Here is a 17,246-nt window from a genome sequence, read left to right as displayed (position 1 = left end):
GATGAGCAATGTTGGGGGTGATGAAGCACATTGTGTTTCCATGATGTGTGTGTATGTGTGCACAGAGCTTTTAAGTGAATGTTGAGTAATTCATTTAGGTTGACTGGAAAACCCAAGGGCTGAAATTTCACACTACATTTCATCCCGGGTCAATTAAGCATAATGATTTGCTGGTCTGGTAGGTCAGCAGTAAAAAAAATCCCAGTTTATATTGGTTCAAGGCCTCGTTGCATTATAAAGCTGGCCCAGTAATTTGTCAAACCGAAATGACCTTGGAGTTGTTGGAGAGGGCTGCTAGCCAATACGGCTCGGGCAATATCGTGGACAAGGAGAAAGATGAGGAAGTGCAGGGTCCAGATTTCTTGCTTCTCCTCGATGAGCAACACACACCTAAATCACGCTAGCTGTGATTGTTATAAGAGGGAGAAGTTGCAGGAACAGAGGGGAATAAAGGTCTCTGGGCTGACTGTCCCTCCAACCCGGCCAGTGGTTGTCCAAGCTCATAATTGTGCTTTGATTTACACCGTGTCAAACTATCCCTCTGACAACACCTGCTGCCATTAAAAGTCATCAGTGCACACAGAGGTGAAAGGTCATTTTATTTTATTTTTACGGCACACATTTGGCTTATATTGCCAGGCCATATTTTTTCTTAGTTTTATGAAATCTTCATTACTTGGTGTGGAATCAATAAACTGTCGCTGATAGGGAATGGCCGAGTGCCTTGAGAGAGTCAACCTAAACAGCCAGCCGGCTAGAGGCTACAGTCCTATTATGCTCTCTCTTATCATAGTTAAGGTTATATCAATTGCATAATACCTTAACATCTCTAGGGGGATTGTTAATTCATTAATTTACTTACACTATAGACAATAAAGTATGTGGACACCCCTTCAAATTAGTCGATTCGGCTATTCGGTGTATAAAATGGAGCATACATCCATTCAATCTCCATAGACAAACATTGTCAGTGGAATGGCCTTACTGAAGAGCTTAGTGACTTTAAATGTGGCACCGTCATAGGATGCCACCTTTTCAACAAGTCAGTTCGCCAAAATTCGGCCCTGCTAGAGCTTCCCCGGTCAACTGTAAGTGCTGTTACTGTGAAGTTTGAAAAGTCTAAGGCTCAGCCGCGAAGTGGTATGCCACACAAACTCACAGAACGGGACTGCCGAGTGCTGAAGTACATAAAAATCATCTGTCCTTGGTTGCAACACTCACTACCAAGTTCCAAACTGCCTCTGGAAGCACAAGAACTGTTCTTAGGGAGCTTCATGAAATGGGTTTCCATGGCCCGAGCAGCCGCACACAAGCCTACGATCACCATGTGTAATGACAAGCGTTCGGCTGAAGTGGTGTAAAGCTCACCCCCATTGGACTCTGGAGCAGTGGAAACGCGTTCTCTCGAGTGATGAATCCAGCTTCACCATCTGGCAGTCCAACGGACGAATCTGGGTTTGGCGGACGCCAGGAGAAAGCTACCTGCCCAAATGCATAGTGCCAACTGTAAAGTTTTGTGGAGAAGGAATAATGGTCTGGGGCTGTTTTTAATGGTTTGGGCCAGACGACAGCATACAATGACATTTTAGACGATTCTGTGCTTCCAACTGTGGCAACAGTTTGGGGAAGTACCTTTCCTGTTTCAGCCTGACAATGCCCCCGTGCAAAAAGTGAGGTCCATACAGAAATGGTTTGTCGAGAACGGTTTGGAAGAACTTGACTGGCCTGCACAGAGCCCTGACCTTAACCGCATCGTACACCTTTGGGATTAATTGGAACACTGACTGTGAGCCAGGCCTAATCGCCCAACATACATGCTCGACCTCACTAATGCTCGTGGCTGGAAGCAAGTCCCCGCAGTAATATTCCAACATCTAGCGGAAACAGAAGAGTAGAGGCTGTTGTAGCAGTAAAGGCGGAACCAACTCCAACTTAATGCCCATGATTTTGGAATGAGACGTTCGACGAGCAGGTGTCCACATACGACAAGTGCGTATTCCCAGACTTGTGTCAAGGGCAAAAAAACACAGAAGTGCCTTTTCCTATAATCCACATTTTGCTCGTTTACAGACCAAAACATTGACAGGGAGACATTTATAGGACAAGCCATACATGGACATCAACATACAGTACAGTATGTACATACAGTAATATATATGCTGTATACCTCATGATCAGACTGAGGAACAGGAACTAGTAAAAGCACAATGAGCCTTTCAGTGTCGCAAGGCATTCAGGTATAAGAGACAGGACAGGAGCCCATTCTCCCTGGCCTTCCATGTTTATCTTCCCAGCTAAGGTCACACATTATTTAGCATTCTGCTGTATTACCACTCAAGGAAACTGACAGGTAAAATATGAAAGAAGTTTAGCCGGGAAGGTGATTGATCCTTATTTATATATTTATTTAGTTCATTTGGAAAATTCTTCCGGCTTGAGTAATGTCGCGAGTACGCAGGGAGCATGACAAAGAAGAGCGGGCCCTGACAGAAAAGTTCATCACTCGCAACAGGACTCCAAAAACACCCCCCCCCCTCTTTCCCCCGGACGTCAGCTGATACCACAACTGATAAAGTTAGAATAAAAAGATACTGAAACAAAATCAATGATGGAGAGGGGAGGGGAGGCGACTGGGTGGAGGATGCACTACTGGATAAATAGGAGGTAGAGGGGGGCACGCGTCTCCACAGAATCCGTGTCCACGGGGACATATATCCCCCCACCGCCCGCCCCCTTTACCTCCGCCCCGCCGCTGAGGAGCAAGCCCCTGTGCCGCTCGACGCCACCACTCCCGGAAAATGTAATCTTCCCAAATACTCATCAGGGCTCTCCATCGTCCCGGCCTGACAGCGTTCGGGATAATTAATTATACAATTTCGATGGGAATATTGATTAAACAATCCTATTAATCATAGCAAAAGTCAATAGGCATGGACACATTCAATCATGTCCCGACCAATGATTACTCCTCAAAATACAATAATTATTTTTGAGAGCTGCCTCGAATTAAATTTCTGTCAAGCTGGTACAAGTCTAGTAGTTGATGAAAGATGCAATGGATTTTTTTTCCGACTCCGAGGGTTGCAAGGGGGAACATTTATCCTTTTGGGAAGGTAGTTTGTTTTATAAGGATCATAACACGGTGTGTTTAACTAGACCATGACCATCAGATTATCTCTGATCCCCCATTACGCCATTTATCTTGCTGAGCTCTGCACGGGAGAGTGAAAGAAGGAAGTGGGGGCCTCCTGAGGCCCAAGACACACACCACATAAACACACACACCACATAAACACACACACCACATAAACACACACACCACATAAACACACACACCACATAAACACACACACCACATAAACACACACACCACATAAACACACACACCACATAAACACACACACCACATAAACACACACACCACATAAACACACACACCACATAAACACACACACCACATAAACACACACACCACATAAACACACACACACCACATAAACACACACACCAATACTAAAAGAGACACAGACATACAGCCCCACATACACTTACAGTAGATACACACAGACAGACACCACTTGAAGAGTCATACGTGTCACATGAATTATTGGATTATTTTTCTTCTTCTTCTTAGTTTACATTTTGCTTACTTAGCTAATACAGCTAATTTAGCATGCTCAACAACCCGACTGAAACAAAGACGAATGCTATTTATGTTAGCTAGCTGGATAAGGCTATCCAACACTGCAAGTCTTTTAAGTCAAGGTAAGCTTTTGATTTGATTCATTTATTGCCACCGGGGCCCATTGGTGTAACTGTTAAACTGCTTTCTGTAGACTACTACGTGATGTACACATGGTTTGGATTGTGGGTTTACTAATGCGTTAGTTCCAGTATGTTGACTGTAACGTTAATATCTTGACAACAATGCAGGTTGTGTAGGGGTTAGCGGTTATGGTATGAATGTTTTATTTGGAGGGGTCTTTGCACCTGGTCACAGACAGCTGTTGTGTTCTGCACTGAAGTCCACAAGTGAAGAAAAAGGTGAGAGGAGGAGAACGTGTAGATGCGAGAAGGAATTATACAATGAGCAAAGTGATGTATGTGGCTGCTATGAAAGTGAACTGTGTGTGCGGGTGATCAGGGGTGTATTCATTCCACCAATTCTGTTACAAAAATGGAAGTAAACCAAATTGTGAGAGACCTACCTGAATTTGTCCAAAATAAACTCTTGTCTTACGATAGAAACTGTTCTTAATAATAACTGTTTGGACTAATGATTACACACCCCAGGTAAGGCGATATTGAGTTTGGCACTGTCTGTCACCTTGATTGGTTAGAGCGTTGGGCCAGTAACCGAAAGGTTGCTGGATCGAATCCCCGAGCTGACAAGGTACAAATCTGTCATTCTGCCCCTGAGCCAGGCAGTTAACCCATTGTTCCCCGGGCGCCGAAGATGTGGATGTCGATAATGGCAGCCCCCTGCACCTCTCTGATTCAGAGGGGTTGTGTGAAATGCAGAAGACACATTTCAGTTGAAGGCATTCAGTTGTACAACTGACTAGGTGTCCGCCTTTCCCCGATTACGCCAATTTGTCTCTTGACCTGTGCACCTACTAGTGTTGAATGGTGGGAAAGGAGATTTACCGCCCAAAACCACTCCCTTTTCCCAGGATAAATAACTGAGAAACCGGTAAACTATAATAAATTATTTATATGAACAGCATGGAGTGAAATTGAATGCGATGTCTAAATGTGGCTTCTCTACGGCCTCAGCATGATGAATTATCAACACTCAGGGTGGGGAGAGACAGTCCATCTCAGTATGGAGCGCAGTTCGCAATGCATGTAGACCTATCATCTCATCATGGTAACTTTTTTTCTTGTGACAGGTAGACCTGCATTTGCTGCAGCATAGCCTATGCTGTAGAAATATAAAGACAGAATGCGCATCAAATTGACCCATCTCCATCTGGCTTTCGGGGATCTCCTTATTTTTTTATTGCACAGATTATAATTTTTTCAATTGCAGCTGCAGAGTTTTAAAACTTATCACTCAAATATTGCTGCTTTAAATCAGTGTAGGTGTTCTCTCTCAAATTGGCATCCTGTTTCCATTGATCTTTCTTGAGATGTTTCTACAACTAGATTGGCGTCCACCTGTGGTCAATTCAATTGATTGGACATGATTTGGAAAGGCTCACACCTGTCTATATAAGGTCCCACAGTTGACAGTGCATGTCAGAGCACAAAACCAGCCTTCAGGTCGAAGGAATTGTCCGTAGAGCTCCGAGACAGGATTGTGTCGAGGCACAGATCTGGGGAAGGGTAGCAAAACATTTCTGCAACATTGAAGGTCCCCGAGAACACAGTGGCCTTCATTCTTAAATGGAAGAAGTTTGGAACCACCAAGACTCTTCCTAGAGCTGGCCGCCCGGCCAAACTGAGCAATCGGGGGAGAAGGGCCTTGGTCAGGGAGGTGATCAAGAACCTGATGGTCACTCTGACAGAGTTCCTATGTGGAGATGGGAGAACCTTCCAGAAGAACAACCATCTCTACAGCACTCCACCAAAACTGGCCTTTATGGTAGATTGGCCAGACAGAAGCCACTCCTCAGTAAAAGGCATATGACAGCCCACTTGGAGTTTGCCAAAAGACTCTCAAACAATGAGACACAAGATTCCTTGGTCTGATGAAACCAAGATTGAACTCTTATTTTGTATTTGACTTTTATCCCTTTTTCTCCCAAATTTCCTAGCATCCAATTGGTAGTTAGTCTTGTCTCATTGCTGCAACTCCCGTACGAACTCGGGAGAGGCGAAGGTCGCGAGTCGTGCGTCCTCCAAAACACAACACAGTCAAGGGTTTAATATTTTCCCGATATTTGACAAATGTTCCATACCGGGAGTATATCAGTTCTCACACGGGTAACCCGGTATTTCCCGCCAAAACCAGATGTTATTCAAAAGCATTATAAAGCATATAAATATGCCTATGTCTGGATTTTATTTGAGATTTGGTCAAAAATTCAAGTCTGATGATACCAGAGCCTGATGAGCCATACATTTAATGAGCCCAAGTCCAAAAAAGCCCAAATGATTGTGCCGTTATCCAATTAATTATATAGGTTACTGCACATTACGCACAACAGAAAAACATAAAAGGCCATAGATGTAGCTAGCTACAGTATATGCTGTCTTTGTCATGCCTTGGTCTTAGTATTTTTGTGTTTTAGTTTATTTGTTGGTCAGGCCAGGGTGTGACATGGGTTTATGTTGTATTTCGTATTGGGGTTTTGTTGGTATTGGGATTTGCGGCTGAGTAGGGGTGTTGCATAGGTTTGGCTGCCTGAGGCGGTTCTCAATCAGAGTCAGGTGATTCTCGTTGTCTCTGATTGGGAACCGTATTTAGGTAGCCTGGGTTTCACTTTGTATTTCGTGGGTGATTGTTCCTGTCTCTGTGTAGTTTCACCAGATAGGCTGTATTTAGGTTTCACGTTCCGTTTTGTTGTTTTGTATTTGTCTCAGTATTTTTATGTAATCGTCATTTATTTTCATTAAAAAACATGAGTAACCAACAAGCTGCATTTCGGTCCGACTTTCTTGCGACAAACGAAGAACGCCGTTACAGAATCACCCACCACACACGGACCGAGCAGCGTGTTAACAGGCAGGAGCCACAGAAGAGGCAACAGAAGCAACTTCAGTGGGAGAGGCTGCACCACTTGGAGAATTGGACATGGGAGGAAGAACTGGACGGAAAAGGACCCTGGGCTCAGCCTGGTGAATATCGCCGCCCCAAGGAGGAACTAGAGGCGGCTAAAGCGGAGAGGCGCTGGTATGAGGAGGCAGCACGGCGACGTGGATGGAAGCCCGGGAAACAGCCCCAAAAATGTCTTGGGGGGGAGCTTTCAGGGAGTATGGCTACGCCAGGTAGGAGACCTGCGCAAACTCCCTGTGCTTACCGGGGGGCTAGAGAGACCGGGCAGGCACCGTATTATGCAGTGGTGCGCACGGTGTCCCCAGTGCGGGTGCATAGCCCGGTGCGGTATATTTCAGCTACGCGTATCGGTCGGGCTAGATTGAGCATCGAGCCAAATGCCATGAAGCCGGCTCTACGCATCTGGTCCCCAGTGCGTCTCCTTGGGCCGGCTTACATGGCACCAGCCTTGCGCTCAGTGTCTCTGGTTCGCCTACATAGCCCAGTGCGGGCGATTCCACCTCGCCGCACTGGCAGGGCGACCGAGAGTATTCAACCGGGTAAGGTTGGGCAGGCTCGGTGCTCAAGAGCTCCAGTGCGCCTGCACGGTCCGGTCTATCCAGTACCACCTCCACACCCCAGCCCTCCGGTAGCAGCTCCCCGCACCAGGCTTCCTGTGCGTGTCTTCGGCCAAATACCACCAGTGCCAGCACCATGCATCAGGCCTACAGTGCGCCTCGCCTCTCCTGCGCTGTCGGAGCCTTTCTTCTCTCCTGCGCTGTCAGAGTCTCCCGCCTGTTCAGCGCTATCAGAGCCTTTCTCCTCTCCAGCGCTGCCGGAGCCTCCTGCCTGTTCGGAGCAGCCTGAGCGGCTAGTCTGCATGGAGCAGCTAGAGCTGCCAGTCTGCATGGAGCTGCCAGTCTGCAAGGAGCTGCCAGTCTGCATGGAGCTGCCAGTCTGCATGGAGCTGCCAGTCTGCAAGGAGCTGCCAGTCTGCAAGGAGCTGCCAGTCTGCATGGAGCAGCCAGAGCTGCCAGTCTGCATGGAGCAGCTAGAGCTGCCAGTCTGCATGGAGCTGCCAGTCTGCAAGGAGCTGCCAGTCTGCAAGGAGCTGCCAGTCTGCATGGAGCAGCCAGAGCTGCCAGTCTGCATGGAGCAGCTAGAGCTGCCAGTCTGCATGGAGCTTCCAGTCTGCATGGAGCTTCCAGTCTGCAAGGAGCTGCCAGTCTGCAAGGAGCTGCCAGTCTGCAAGGAGTTGCCAGTCTGCATGGAGCTGCCAGTCTGCATGGAGCTGCCAGTCTGCAAGGAGCTGCCAGTCTGCAAGGAGCTGCCAGTCGGCAAGGAGCTGACAGTCGGCAAGGAGCTGCCAAAGCTGTTAGTCTGCATGGAACAGTCAGAGCTGTCAGTCTGCAAGAAGCCGCCAGAGCTGTCACTCTGCATGGAGCAGCCAGAGCCGCCAGTCAGCATGGAGCAGCCAGAGCCGTCAGTCAGCATGAAGCAACCAGAGCCGTCAGTCTGCCAGGATCCGCCAGTCAGCCAGACTCTTCCAGATCTGCCAGTCAGCCAGACTCTTCCAGATCTGCCAGTCAGCCAGACTATTCCAGATCTGCCAGTCAGCCAGACTATTCCAGATCTGCCAGTCAGCCAGACTCTTCCAGATCTGCCAGACTCTTCCAGATCTGCCAGTCAGCCAGACTCTTCCAGATCTGCCAGTCAGCCAGACTCTTCCAGACTCTTCCAGATCTGCCAGACTCTTCCAGATCTGCCAGTTTCTTCCAGATCTGCCAGTCAGCCAGACTCTTCCAGATCTGCCAGTCAGCCAGACTCTTCCAGATCTGCCAGTCAGCCAGACTCTTCCAGATCTGCCAGTCAGCCAGACTCTTCCAGATCTGCCAGTCAACCAGACTCTTCCAGATCTGCCAGTCAACCAGACTCTTCCAGATCTGCCAGTCAACCAGACTCTTCCAGATCTGCCAGTCAACCAGACTCTTCCAGATCCGCTCGTCAACCAGACTCTTCCAGATCCGCTAGTCAACCAGACTCTTCCAGATCCGCCAGTCAGCTAGGATCTGCCGTATTTAACTGCCTGGCTGGGCTTCATCTCAGTACTGGGCTTCCTCTCAGTACTGGGCTTCCTCTCAGTGCTGGGCTGCCCCTCAGTCCCGAGCTGCCCCTCAGTCCCGAGCTGCCCCTCAGTCCCGAGCTGCCCCTCAGTCCCGAGCCCTCAGTCCCGAGCTTCCCCTCAGTCCTGAGCTTCCCCTCAGTCCCGAGCTGCCCCTCAGTCACGAGCTGCTCCTCAGTTCAGTGGGGTTCTGCGTGAGGACTATTAGGCCATGGTCGGCGGCGAGGGTGGATCATCCCAGGACGCGAAGGGGAGGAACTATGACATTTATGGAGTGGGGTCCACGTCCCGAGCCGGAACCGCCACCATGGACAGACGCCCACCCGGACCCTCCCTATGGTTTTGAGGTGCGTCCGGGAGTCCGCACCTTAGGGGGGGGTTCTGTCACGCCTTGGTCTTAGTATTTTTGTGTTTTAGTTTATTTGTTGGTCAGGCCAGGGTGTGACATGGGTTTATGTTGTATTTCGTATTGGGGTTTTGTTGGTATTGGGATTTGCGGCTGAGTAGGGGTGTTGCATAGGTTTGGCTGCCTGAGGCGGTTCTCAATCAGAGTCAGGTGATTCTCGTTGTCTCTGATTGGGAACCGTATTTAGGTAGCCTGGGTTTCACTTTGTATTTCGTGGGTGATTGTTCCGGTCTGTGTAGTTTCACCAGATAGGCTGTATTTAGGTTTCACGTTCTGTTTTGTATTTGTCTCAGTATTTTCATGTAATCGTCATTTATTTTCATTAAAAAACATGAGTAACCAACACGCTGCATTTCGGTCCGACTTTCTTGCGACAAACGAAGAACGCCGTTACAGTCTTGGGTAAATACATTTAACTAGCTCCAGTAGGCTAATCTTTTTTGGTGTGAACTGTATAACTATTGTATTGTACTGTATTATGTGGACTGGAATTACGCACGTTGTTCAAACCATGACAAATGTGGAAAAAGTCAAGGGGTCTGAATACTCCCCGAATGCAATATATGTCCAATTGCTTGAACATACAGTGGCAAGAAAAAGTATGTGAACCCTTTGGAATGATCTGGATTTCTGCATAAATTGGTCATAAAATTAGATCAAGTCACAACAGACAAACACAGTGTGCTTAAACTAATAAGAAAAACAATAATTTGTGTGTTGTCTATATCGAATATATTATTTAAACATTCATGGTGTAGGTTGGAAAAAGTATGTGAACCCCTAGGCTAATGACTCCAATTGGAGTCAGGAATCAGCTAACCTGGAGTACAATCATTGAGACAAGATTGGAGACGTTGGTTAGAGCTGCCCTGCCCTATAAAAAACACTCACAAAATTTGAGTTTGCTATTCACAAGAAGCGTTGCCTGATGTGAACCATGCCTTGAACAAAAGAGATCTCGGAAGACCCAAGATTAAGAATGGTTGACTTGCATAAAGCTGGTTGCTACTCTCCTTAGGAGTGACCGTCCTGCAAAGATGACTGCAAGAGCACAGAGCAGAATGCTCAATGAGGTTAAGAAGAATCCTGGAGTGTCAGCTAAAGATTTACAGAAGTCTCTGGAACATGCTAACATCTCTGTTGACGAGTCTATGACACGTAAAACACTAAACAAGAATGGGGTTCATGGGAGGACACCACGGAAGAAGCCACTGCTGTCCAAAAAAAACATTGCTGCACGTCTGAAGTTCGCAAAACAGCATCTGGATGTTCCACAGCGCTACTGGTAAAATATTCTGTGGACAGATGAAAAGCAAAGTTGAGTTGTTTGGAAGGAACACACAACACTATGTGTGGAGAGAAAAAAGGCACAGCACACCAACACAACCTCATCCCAGCTGTAAAGTACGGTGGAGGGAGCATCATGGTTTGGAGCTGCTTCGCTGTCTCAGGGCCTGGACAGCTTACTATCATTGATGGAAAAACGAATTTCCAAGTTTATCAAGACATTTTGCAGGAGAATGTTAGGCTATCTGTCCGCCAATTGAAGCTCAACAGAAGATGGGTGATGCATCAGCACAATGACCCAAAACGCAGAAGTAAATGAACAACAGAATGGCTTCAACAGAAAAAAATACACCTTCTGGAGTGGACCAGTCAGAGTCCTGACCTCAACCAGATTGAGATGCTGTGGCATGATCTCAAGAGAGAGGTTCACACCAGACATCCCAAGAATATTGCTGAACTGAAACAGTTTTGTGAAGAGGAATGGTCCAAAATTCCTCCTGACCGTTGTGCAGGTCTGATCCGCATCTACAGAAAACGTTTGGTTGAGATTATTGCTGCCAAAGAGGGGTCAACCAATTAAATCCAAGGGTTCACATACTTTTTACACCCTCCACTGTGAATGTTTACACAGTGTGATCAATAAAGACATGAAAGCGTATAATTGTTTGTGTGTTATTAGTTTAAGCAGACTGTTTGTCTATTGTTATAACTTAGATGACGATCTGATCAAATTTTATGACCAATTTATGCAGAAGTTCAGCTAATTGCAAGGGTACTTTTTCTTGCCACTGTACATACACTCAGAGTATTGTGTCCTAAAAGGATGGGTCAGCATGCTAAGAATCAGGGTTGTATTCATTAGGGCACACACACACACAACAGAAAACATTTCAAAGTGTTTTGCAACAGAAAACAAATATTGGACTAGATCTGGGTAGTCCCTCTGCGATTCAATCTGTTTTCTTCCATTTGGTGTCCAATGAATATGTCCAAGGATTGAAGCACCATAAATTGGTATGTACTATGTGTGTCTCCTCACCTCTATGGGAATATTTCTGAATCACTTATTAAAGAGGACATACACTCCCCTACGTACAGTATTTGATATTTACTTTTTTCGGGAATAAGAATAGAATACATTTCTGAACACTTCTACATTAATGTGGATGCTACCATGATTACAGACAATCATGAATGAATGGAGGAGAGGGATGAGGCGTGAGGGAGGGGTGGAGGAGGAGAGGGATGAGGCGTGAGGGAGGAGTGGAGGAGGAGAGGGATGAAGCGTGAGGGAGGAGTGGAGGAGGAGAGGGAAGAGGTGTGAGGAAGGGGCAGAGGAGGAGAGGGTGGAGGAGAAGAGGGAGGGGTGGAGCTGAGGCAAGGAGATTGTCAATTCTGGAGGCATTCATGAGGTGTTTGACCTCTCAGGGAGGACGGCGAGGATGTTTGAAATCAGTGTTCATATGAGGCAGGAAGGTGTGAGGGCCTCCGTCAGAACATCTGCACCACTCGCTTCTGTCCTGTCACAATGACACCCACTGTGTGGCCTAATCGTTTTACCTAACCCCACGTCCCAAAAAAAAGCCTCAAATCAAATTCTGCATCACATCAATGTCTTTAATTTACCTGTTTTTGCAGTGAATTTTGACATTTTGTAAATGTAGCACATTCCTGTTACTTTGACTATCATAACGTCCCAGAGTTACAAAACAAAATAAATAACTTACCAGGGTCCCATTGTTTTCCCGGAAAACATCCTGGTTAATATAATTGAAAAGCTTCTTTTCAAGTTGAAGTACAACCTAAAAGGGGCAGAGGAGGGGAGCAGAATATAGGGCCAATTAATAGCGATCCTCATCTGAAACAGCCCTAATTAGAGCTTCAACTAATTTAATGAAGGGTAATGTGCTATGATGTTAGGGGCAGCATTCATTCGATCAGAAGTGTAATATAAACACCACCTGTTCACTTATGCTTAATTCTCACCATAGGGCCAAACTGAACAAAGCCTTGTAAAGCTGTACTAGGCTGGCCTTGTCACGCAAAGGTCTGTAGATTCTAACGTATGGGAAAGGTTGTGTCATTTTTCTCTTATTACAAAGAAGCTATTCTATGTTCAGGTGAGATGCTACACATGAGTAATTCTGATAAAACGATGAAATGTCAGATAGTGCATTTTCAATAATGTAGCATACCTTGCGATCGTTCTCAGATTCTCTGAATATTAGCTTGTCAACTTCATTGGTGTCACCTAGTCTGACCGTCTGCATGGTGGCAGTGGAGCACAGACTCTGTAGTGGGAGAGAGGAAGGAAAGGAGACGTGGGGGGGGGGGGGTTAGTGGCAGGATTCACTACTTCTCATAGGATGGAGCAAAATATCATACTGAGGTAGATTAAGATAGGCTTGGACAAAAGAAATGTAAATGTGTATTGTGTGGTGTCAAAGGATGGCAATTTATCAAGGTACAGCAACAAAAGACGACAAAACAGTCCATCTCTCACACACATATGCGCGCCCGCGCACACACACACACACACACACACACACACACACACACACACACACACACACACACACACACACACACACACACACACACACACACACACACACACACACACACACTTGAAAAGTGGTACAGCCTACAGTACAGAAGGCTATACTGTATCACATTACTGATGCCCATTCTATATTCCACACACAGAACACATGCACACCACTACACATTTGAATTATTTTAAGACACACCCCCCCCAAAACCAGAAAAAGCTCAATTTTACTGTCCCCCTCGTATGTATTGACCCTGTGGACCGTGTGCATGGTTAAATTCCCCTTTGTGGACTCTTTTAACAATTAGTTAAACATTCGACCATCTGTGTTTGAAGACAGTTGAATGAGGTAATCCCTCAGCCAGTGGTTCCCATACCACACTGCAGGGACAGCAGCCTGATTGAAATTCAAAGCACAGATTAGTTAATCAGGTCAAGCCAATATAACGGGCAGAAAAAGGGCCTTTAGACTGAAATGTCACAAATCAGTCTTGCTCGAAACGGCACACCAGATTAGAACAAACACCGAGCAGTAAGTGAAGTTCCCGGTCCCCCCCCCCAAAGCTGGTTTCTAAAGCCCTAACAAATCGCTCCATCTTTCACTCATTTAGGCCCTCCAAATGCAGGGTCAATATGGTCCCCTGTCATCCAAATGCTAATGCGCTTAAGTGCGCTTAAGCAGCTTTGTTCAATGAATAGGCCAAAGAAGCTGGAGAAGGGCAAGGCAGAGATACTTTCCCTGTTAAAAAGTAATTGTAGCCACACCAGCAAAAGACAATCCGCAAATGTCATTTTTCATGCACTTCTACGATTATTACAAAAAAACGTACCAAAACGGGTCTCTTTTGGCATCTTTCATTGTTTACTTAGAACGACTTTAAAACGTATCGAAATCAAGCGAATCAGAAAACAAAATGGAGCCATCAAGTGAACCTCAGGACATTTAAGCAAATATGTGTATTTATTTTTAGGGAAAAGGGTATCTTGTTCAAATGAGCCTTTCAAGTTAGTGACTTGGTAGCATTGTTTGGCTCTCCTTCTTCCCAACCGAAGTCCTTCTGTCAGCTTTGCAAATCCAAAACCCAGCCAAGCATAAATCCCTGGTCACTTCAGGGCCAGCAGCACTGCCAGAAACCCACACAGCTTATTGGACAAAAAACAACAAAAAAAGATATTTGAAGGACAGAAATGGCCTCTCCATTCACGTTCAAATTATTTCTGTAATCCAGTGAGTGTTGGCCTCGACCAAGAAAGGGTCAATGTTGCTTATCACTATACATGAATATGTCCCCATCGCAAGTGAAAAGCACACCTGCGCACAGTTTTTTGTACTAATTTCTTCTGAGAGCATAGCGCCATGATATCATAGGTCCACAATGCTGTAGTTTTTCTATCACACCTTTCGCAAACTGTGACTCTCAACCGAAGGTACAACAACAAAAATCAACAATTGACACAGTGTCATGTATCGAGGGGAAATTATTTCACTTGGCTTACATTTCTCTGGGTGAAACTATACCATTTTAGAGAAAACCAGTTCATCTGAGAGAAAGTGTTTTTGAGAAACAAATACATTTTTCAGAATAGTGCGCCTACAGTGAAAATCTGACTAATTATGCAGAACAAATTATGCAACTTGTTTAGTCTACAATCTGCGTCCCCTACACACCCAGCAGTTTGGTGGTGGTCTGTCCTCACAGTGGTTCAGGTTAAGCAGCTCCGTGGCCAGGCCTAACGTTATTGATTGATTTGTTTATGTGTATATTGACTATGACTGATCAGTGAGTCATGGGAGTCTGAGGCGGCTGATTGTACGCCATTGATCACAGTGCGCTCCTTTGGCCTCGGAGAAAAACAACCTCCCTCTCCTACACCTCCTACATACTCTCTATAACTCCCCCCCCCCATCCCTAATTTAGATCAGCCTAGCCTACTGACCCACCAGCCTTTTGACCATTGCAGGGACCTTAGTCATGAGATCCCCCCCCCCCCTAACCTAACGAAGAGGCAGGGTAAATGGGAACGCCATGCCGTCGCTTAAGTCTTATAGATAAATGCAGGACGGGACTGAAAGGAGAAACCAGGTGTTCTCAGATATAAGAAATTCAATGGAAAAAAAATATCCTCAAGCGAAGAAAAGATAACCGAGGACAGATGTTGACCACGAGTTAACCCAAGCTCACTGCCGCTAATTGTGGATCATGCATCTGGTAATAGGCACCCTGGGTAAGCGGCGAGAGAGCAAGAGTGAGGCTCCTGAACAGAGCTCTCTCTTCAAGTAGGGCCGGTGGCTTGGCCGATCAAAGCGCCTGTCTTTTAAACATATTACATCTAAACATGCTCTCATTGACTCCCCAAATGATATTAACGTAACTAATTTGAGTTAAGCAATAGGCTTTTAATTTGATACATGAGGATGTGGGGGAAAAGATGAAAAATAGACAGGACAGCTGTCAGGGATGAGAAGTTTGGAAGGTAAACAAGTATGTACAGTGGGATGTCTTCACTGCTTCGGAACGCCAATAATCTCCAACAGCCCATAGAAAGAGAGTCCCCGGCCCGGCAAAGCTTTGCATCGTGGGTCACAGGTCAACACAGGAGACAGAGGGCCTGTTTGTGGAGGGGTTAGATAAGAGGTTGCCCCGGTGAATCTTGGGGGATGGCGCTTGCTTTGGGCTTCAATGGAATAATCTCATCAGTGTCCGAGAAGGAAATGGGTGGTGAAAAGACCTCTCTATTCCAGCTGCTCTTTTTAAGAGACAAGGTTAAAGCAATCTGTCCCACTTCAAAGCACAGGCACACCGACTGTCTCTCCCCTTCTGCTCCTGATCCAGCCCCTCAAACAGATGGAGGAGCGCTGCTGAGCCCAACGCAAACACAACACTGACACAACCAACAAAACCATGCCGCAACCCCCATTCAACCTAGCCACAACCCATCTGACACGCCATTCCCACACCTAAGACAACCTACTGTATACTCAAAGCCAGTATCCCCCCTCTTGCCCCGATATACCTTCCATTCAGCACATCCAATACCGCATGTTGACATGCGTAACAAATCTCTGTGCATGCGGATATGGCAGTGTTTCCCAAACCTCTTCTCGACCAACCCCTCCAAATGCACAGACATATTGTCATACAAGCACACCCGATCCAACTAATCGCCAAGCCCTTCATTAAAACAAGTGTGCTGTTTCTGGAATACGTCAATTAGGTGGAACAACTGGGGGTGCTCAAGGAGAGGTTTGGGAAACACTGCTGTATTGGTTTCAAGATAGCACATTCCCCTGTATCTGAGGTAATATGTCTCGTCCTCTCCACCACGGCCCAGTCCAAGGCTTGTAATGTCCCAGGGGTCCACGGGCATGACAGTGTGCCAGGTGACTGCCCTGGCATAGCAATGCGCAATGGTGGTTTTATCGGATTTACGCCAAAGAGCCTGGACACTCAACCCCACCACCGGGTGATTCCCATCCAATAATTTCCCATGCCTACTGTTCACTCTCCCACCACCCCCATTCCGCCCAATATAATAACCCATTGAGCGCGATTAAATCTCGATTGTTGAGGAGAGCGAGAGAGAGAGAAGCGACAATGAGTTGGAATATGGCCCTCGGGCCGCTGTTGCTTAAAGAGATCATTCTCCATTACGCCGAGGGGGGACGGGGCAGGGCTGGCCTTTGTGTCACCGGGTGGGGGTGGGGAGGGTGTCATTGTCACGGCGTGCCATTATTTTCCCACCCCTGTGTGAGGAGACTTGCCAACCCGCTCCTGAGTGGTGCCAATGGTTGGCAGGTTTGGCTTAGCGCGCTCCTCCTCTCTTCCCTCTCCTAATCAGCCTGCACTACATGCATGATTGAGACATCTGCCCTACCGGTGAGGCACTCAGATCCAAAGTGGGCAAAAACAAATGTCCTCCCCACCTGCCACCCATTACCCAGGGAGCCTTTAAATCAGTGCTGACCCTCCCCACCCAGCCTGCCTGGAGACCAGCCAGAGAGCTCCACACACTCTCCCTGTGGGTTGCTAATTAATCCCACTAAACACAGTGGATTCATCAATGCCATGGATGAAGAACTAGGAGGGGGGATTTAACATGGGGGGGGGGGAATAGTACACAAAACCATCTCAGTAGGAGTAGAAGTGCTGATCTAGGATCAGTTTAGACTTTTATATCA

The 17,246-nt window shown here is 46.6% G+C and overlaps 1 protein-coding gene across 3 annotated transcripts in view; it reads right to left on the bottom strand.

The window, feature by feature from the left end:
- The window catches only part of LOC135512442 (inositol polyphosphate-5-phosphatase A-like), a 223,166-nt gene that overhangs the window by 20,014 nt on the left and 185,906 nt on the right, over window positions 1-17,246 (bottom strand). For all 3 annotated transcript variants that reach the window (XM_064934471.1, XM_064934470.1, XM_064934469.1), the window contains exons 10-11: window positions 12,711-12,806; window positions 12,243-12,317 (exon numbers count right to left, since the gene is read on the bottom strand). In XM_064934471.1, the coding sequence (XP_064790543.1) occupies window positions 12,243-12,317; window positions 12,711-12,806 (171 nt within the window). The remainder of the gene's footprint in view (window positions 1-12,242; window positions 12,318-12,710; window positions 12,807-17,246) is intronic.

The sequence above is a fragment of the Oncorhynchus masou genome, chromosome 24, assembly GCF_036934945.1.
Source record: "Oncorhynchus masou masou isolate Uvic2021 chromosome 24, UVic_Omas_1.1, whole genome shotgun sequence".
Lineage (NCBI taxonomy): Eukaryota > Metazoa > Chordata > Actinopteri > Salmoniformes > Salmonidae > Oncorhynchus > Oncorhynchus masou.
The sequence above is the reverse complement of the archived record's forward strand: the minus strand, read 5'-3'. Positions and strand labels throughout refer to the sequence as shown.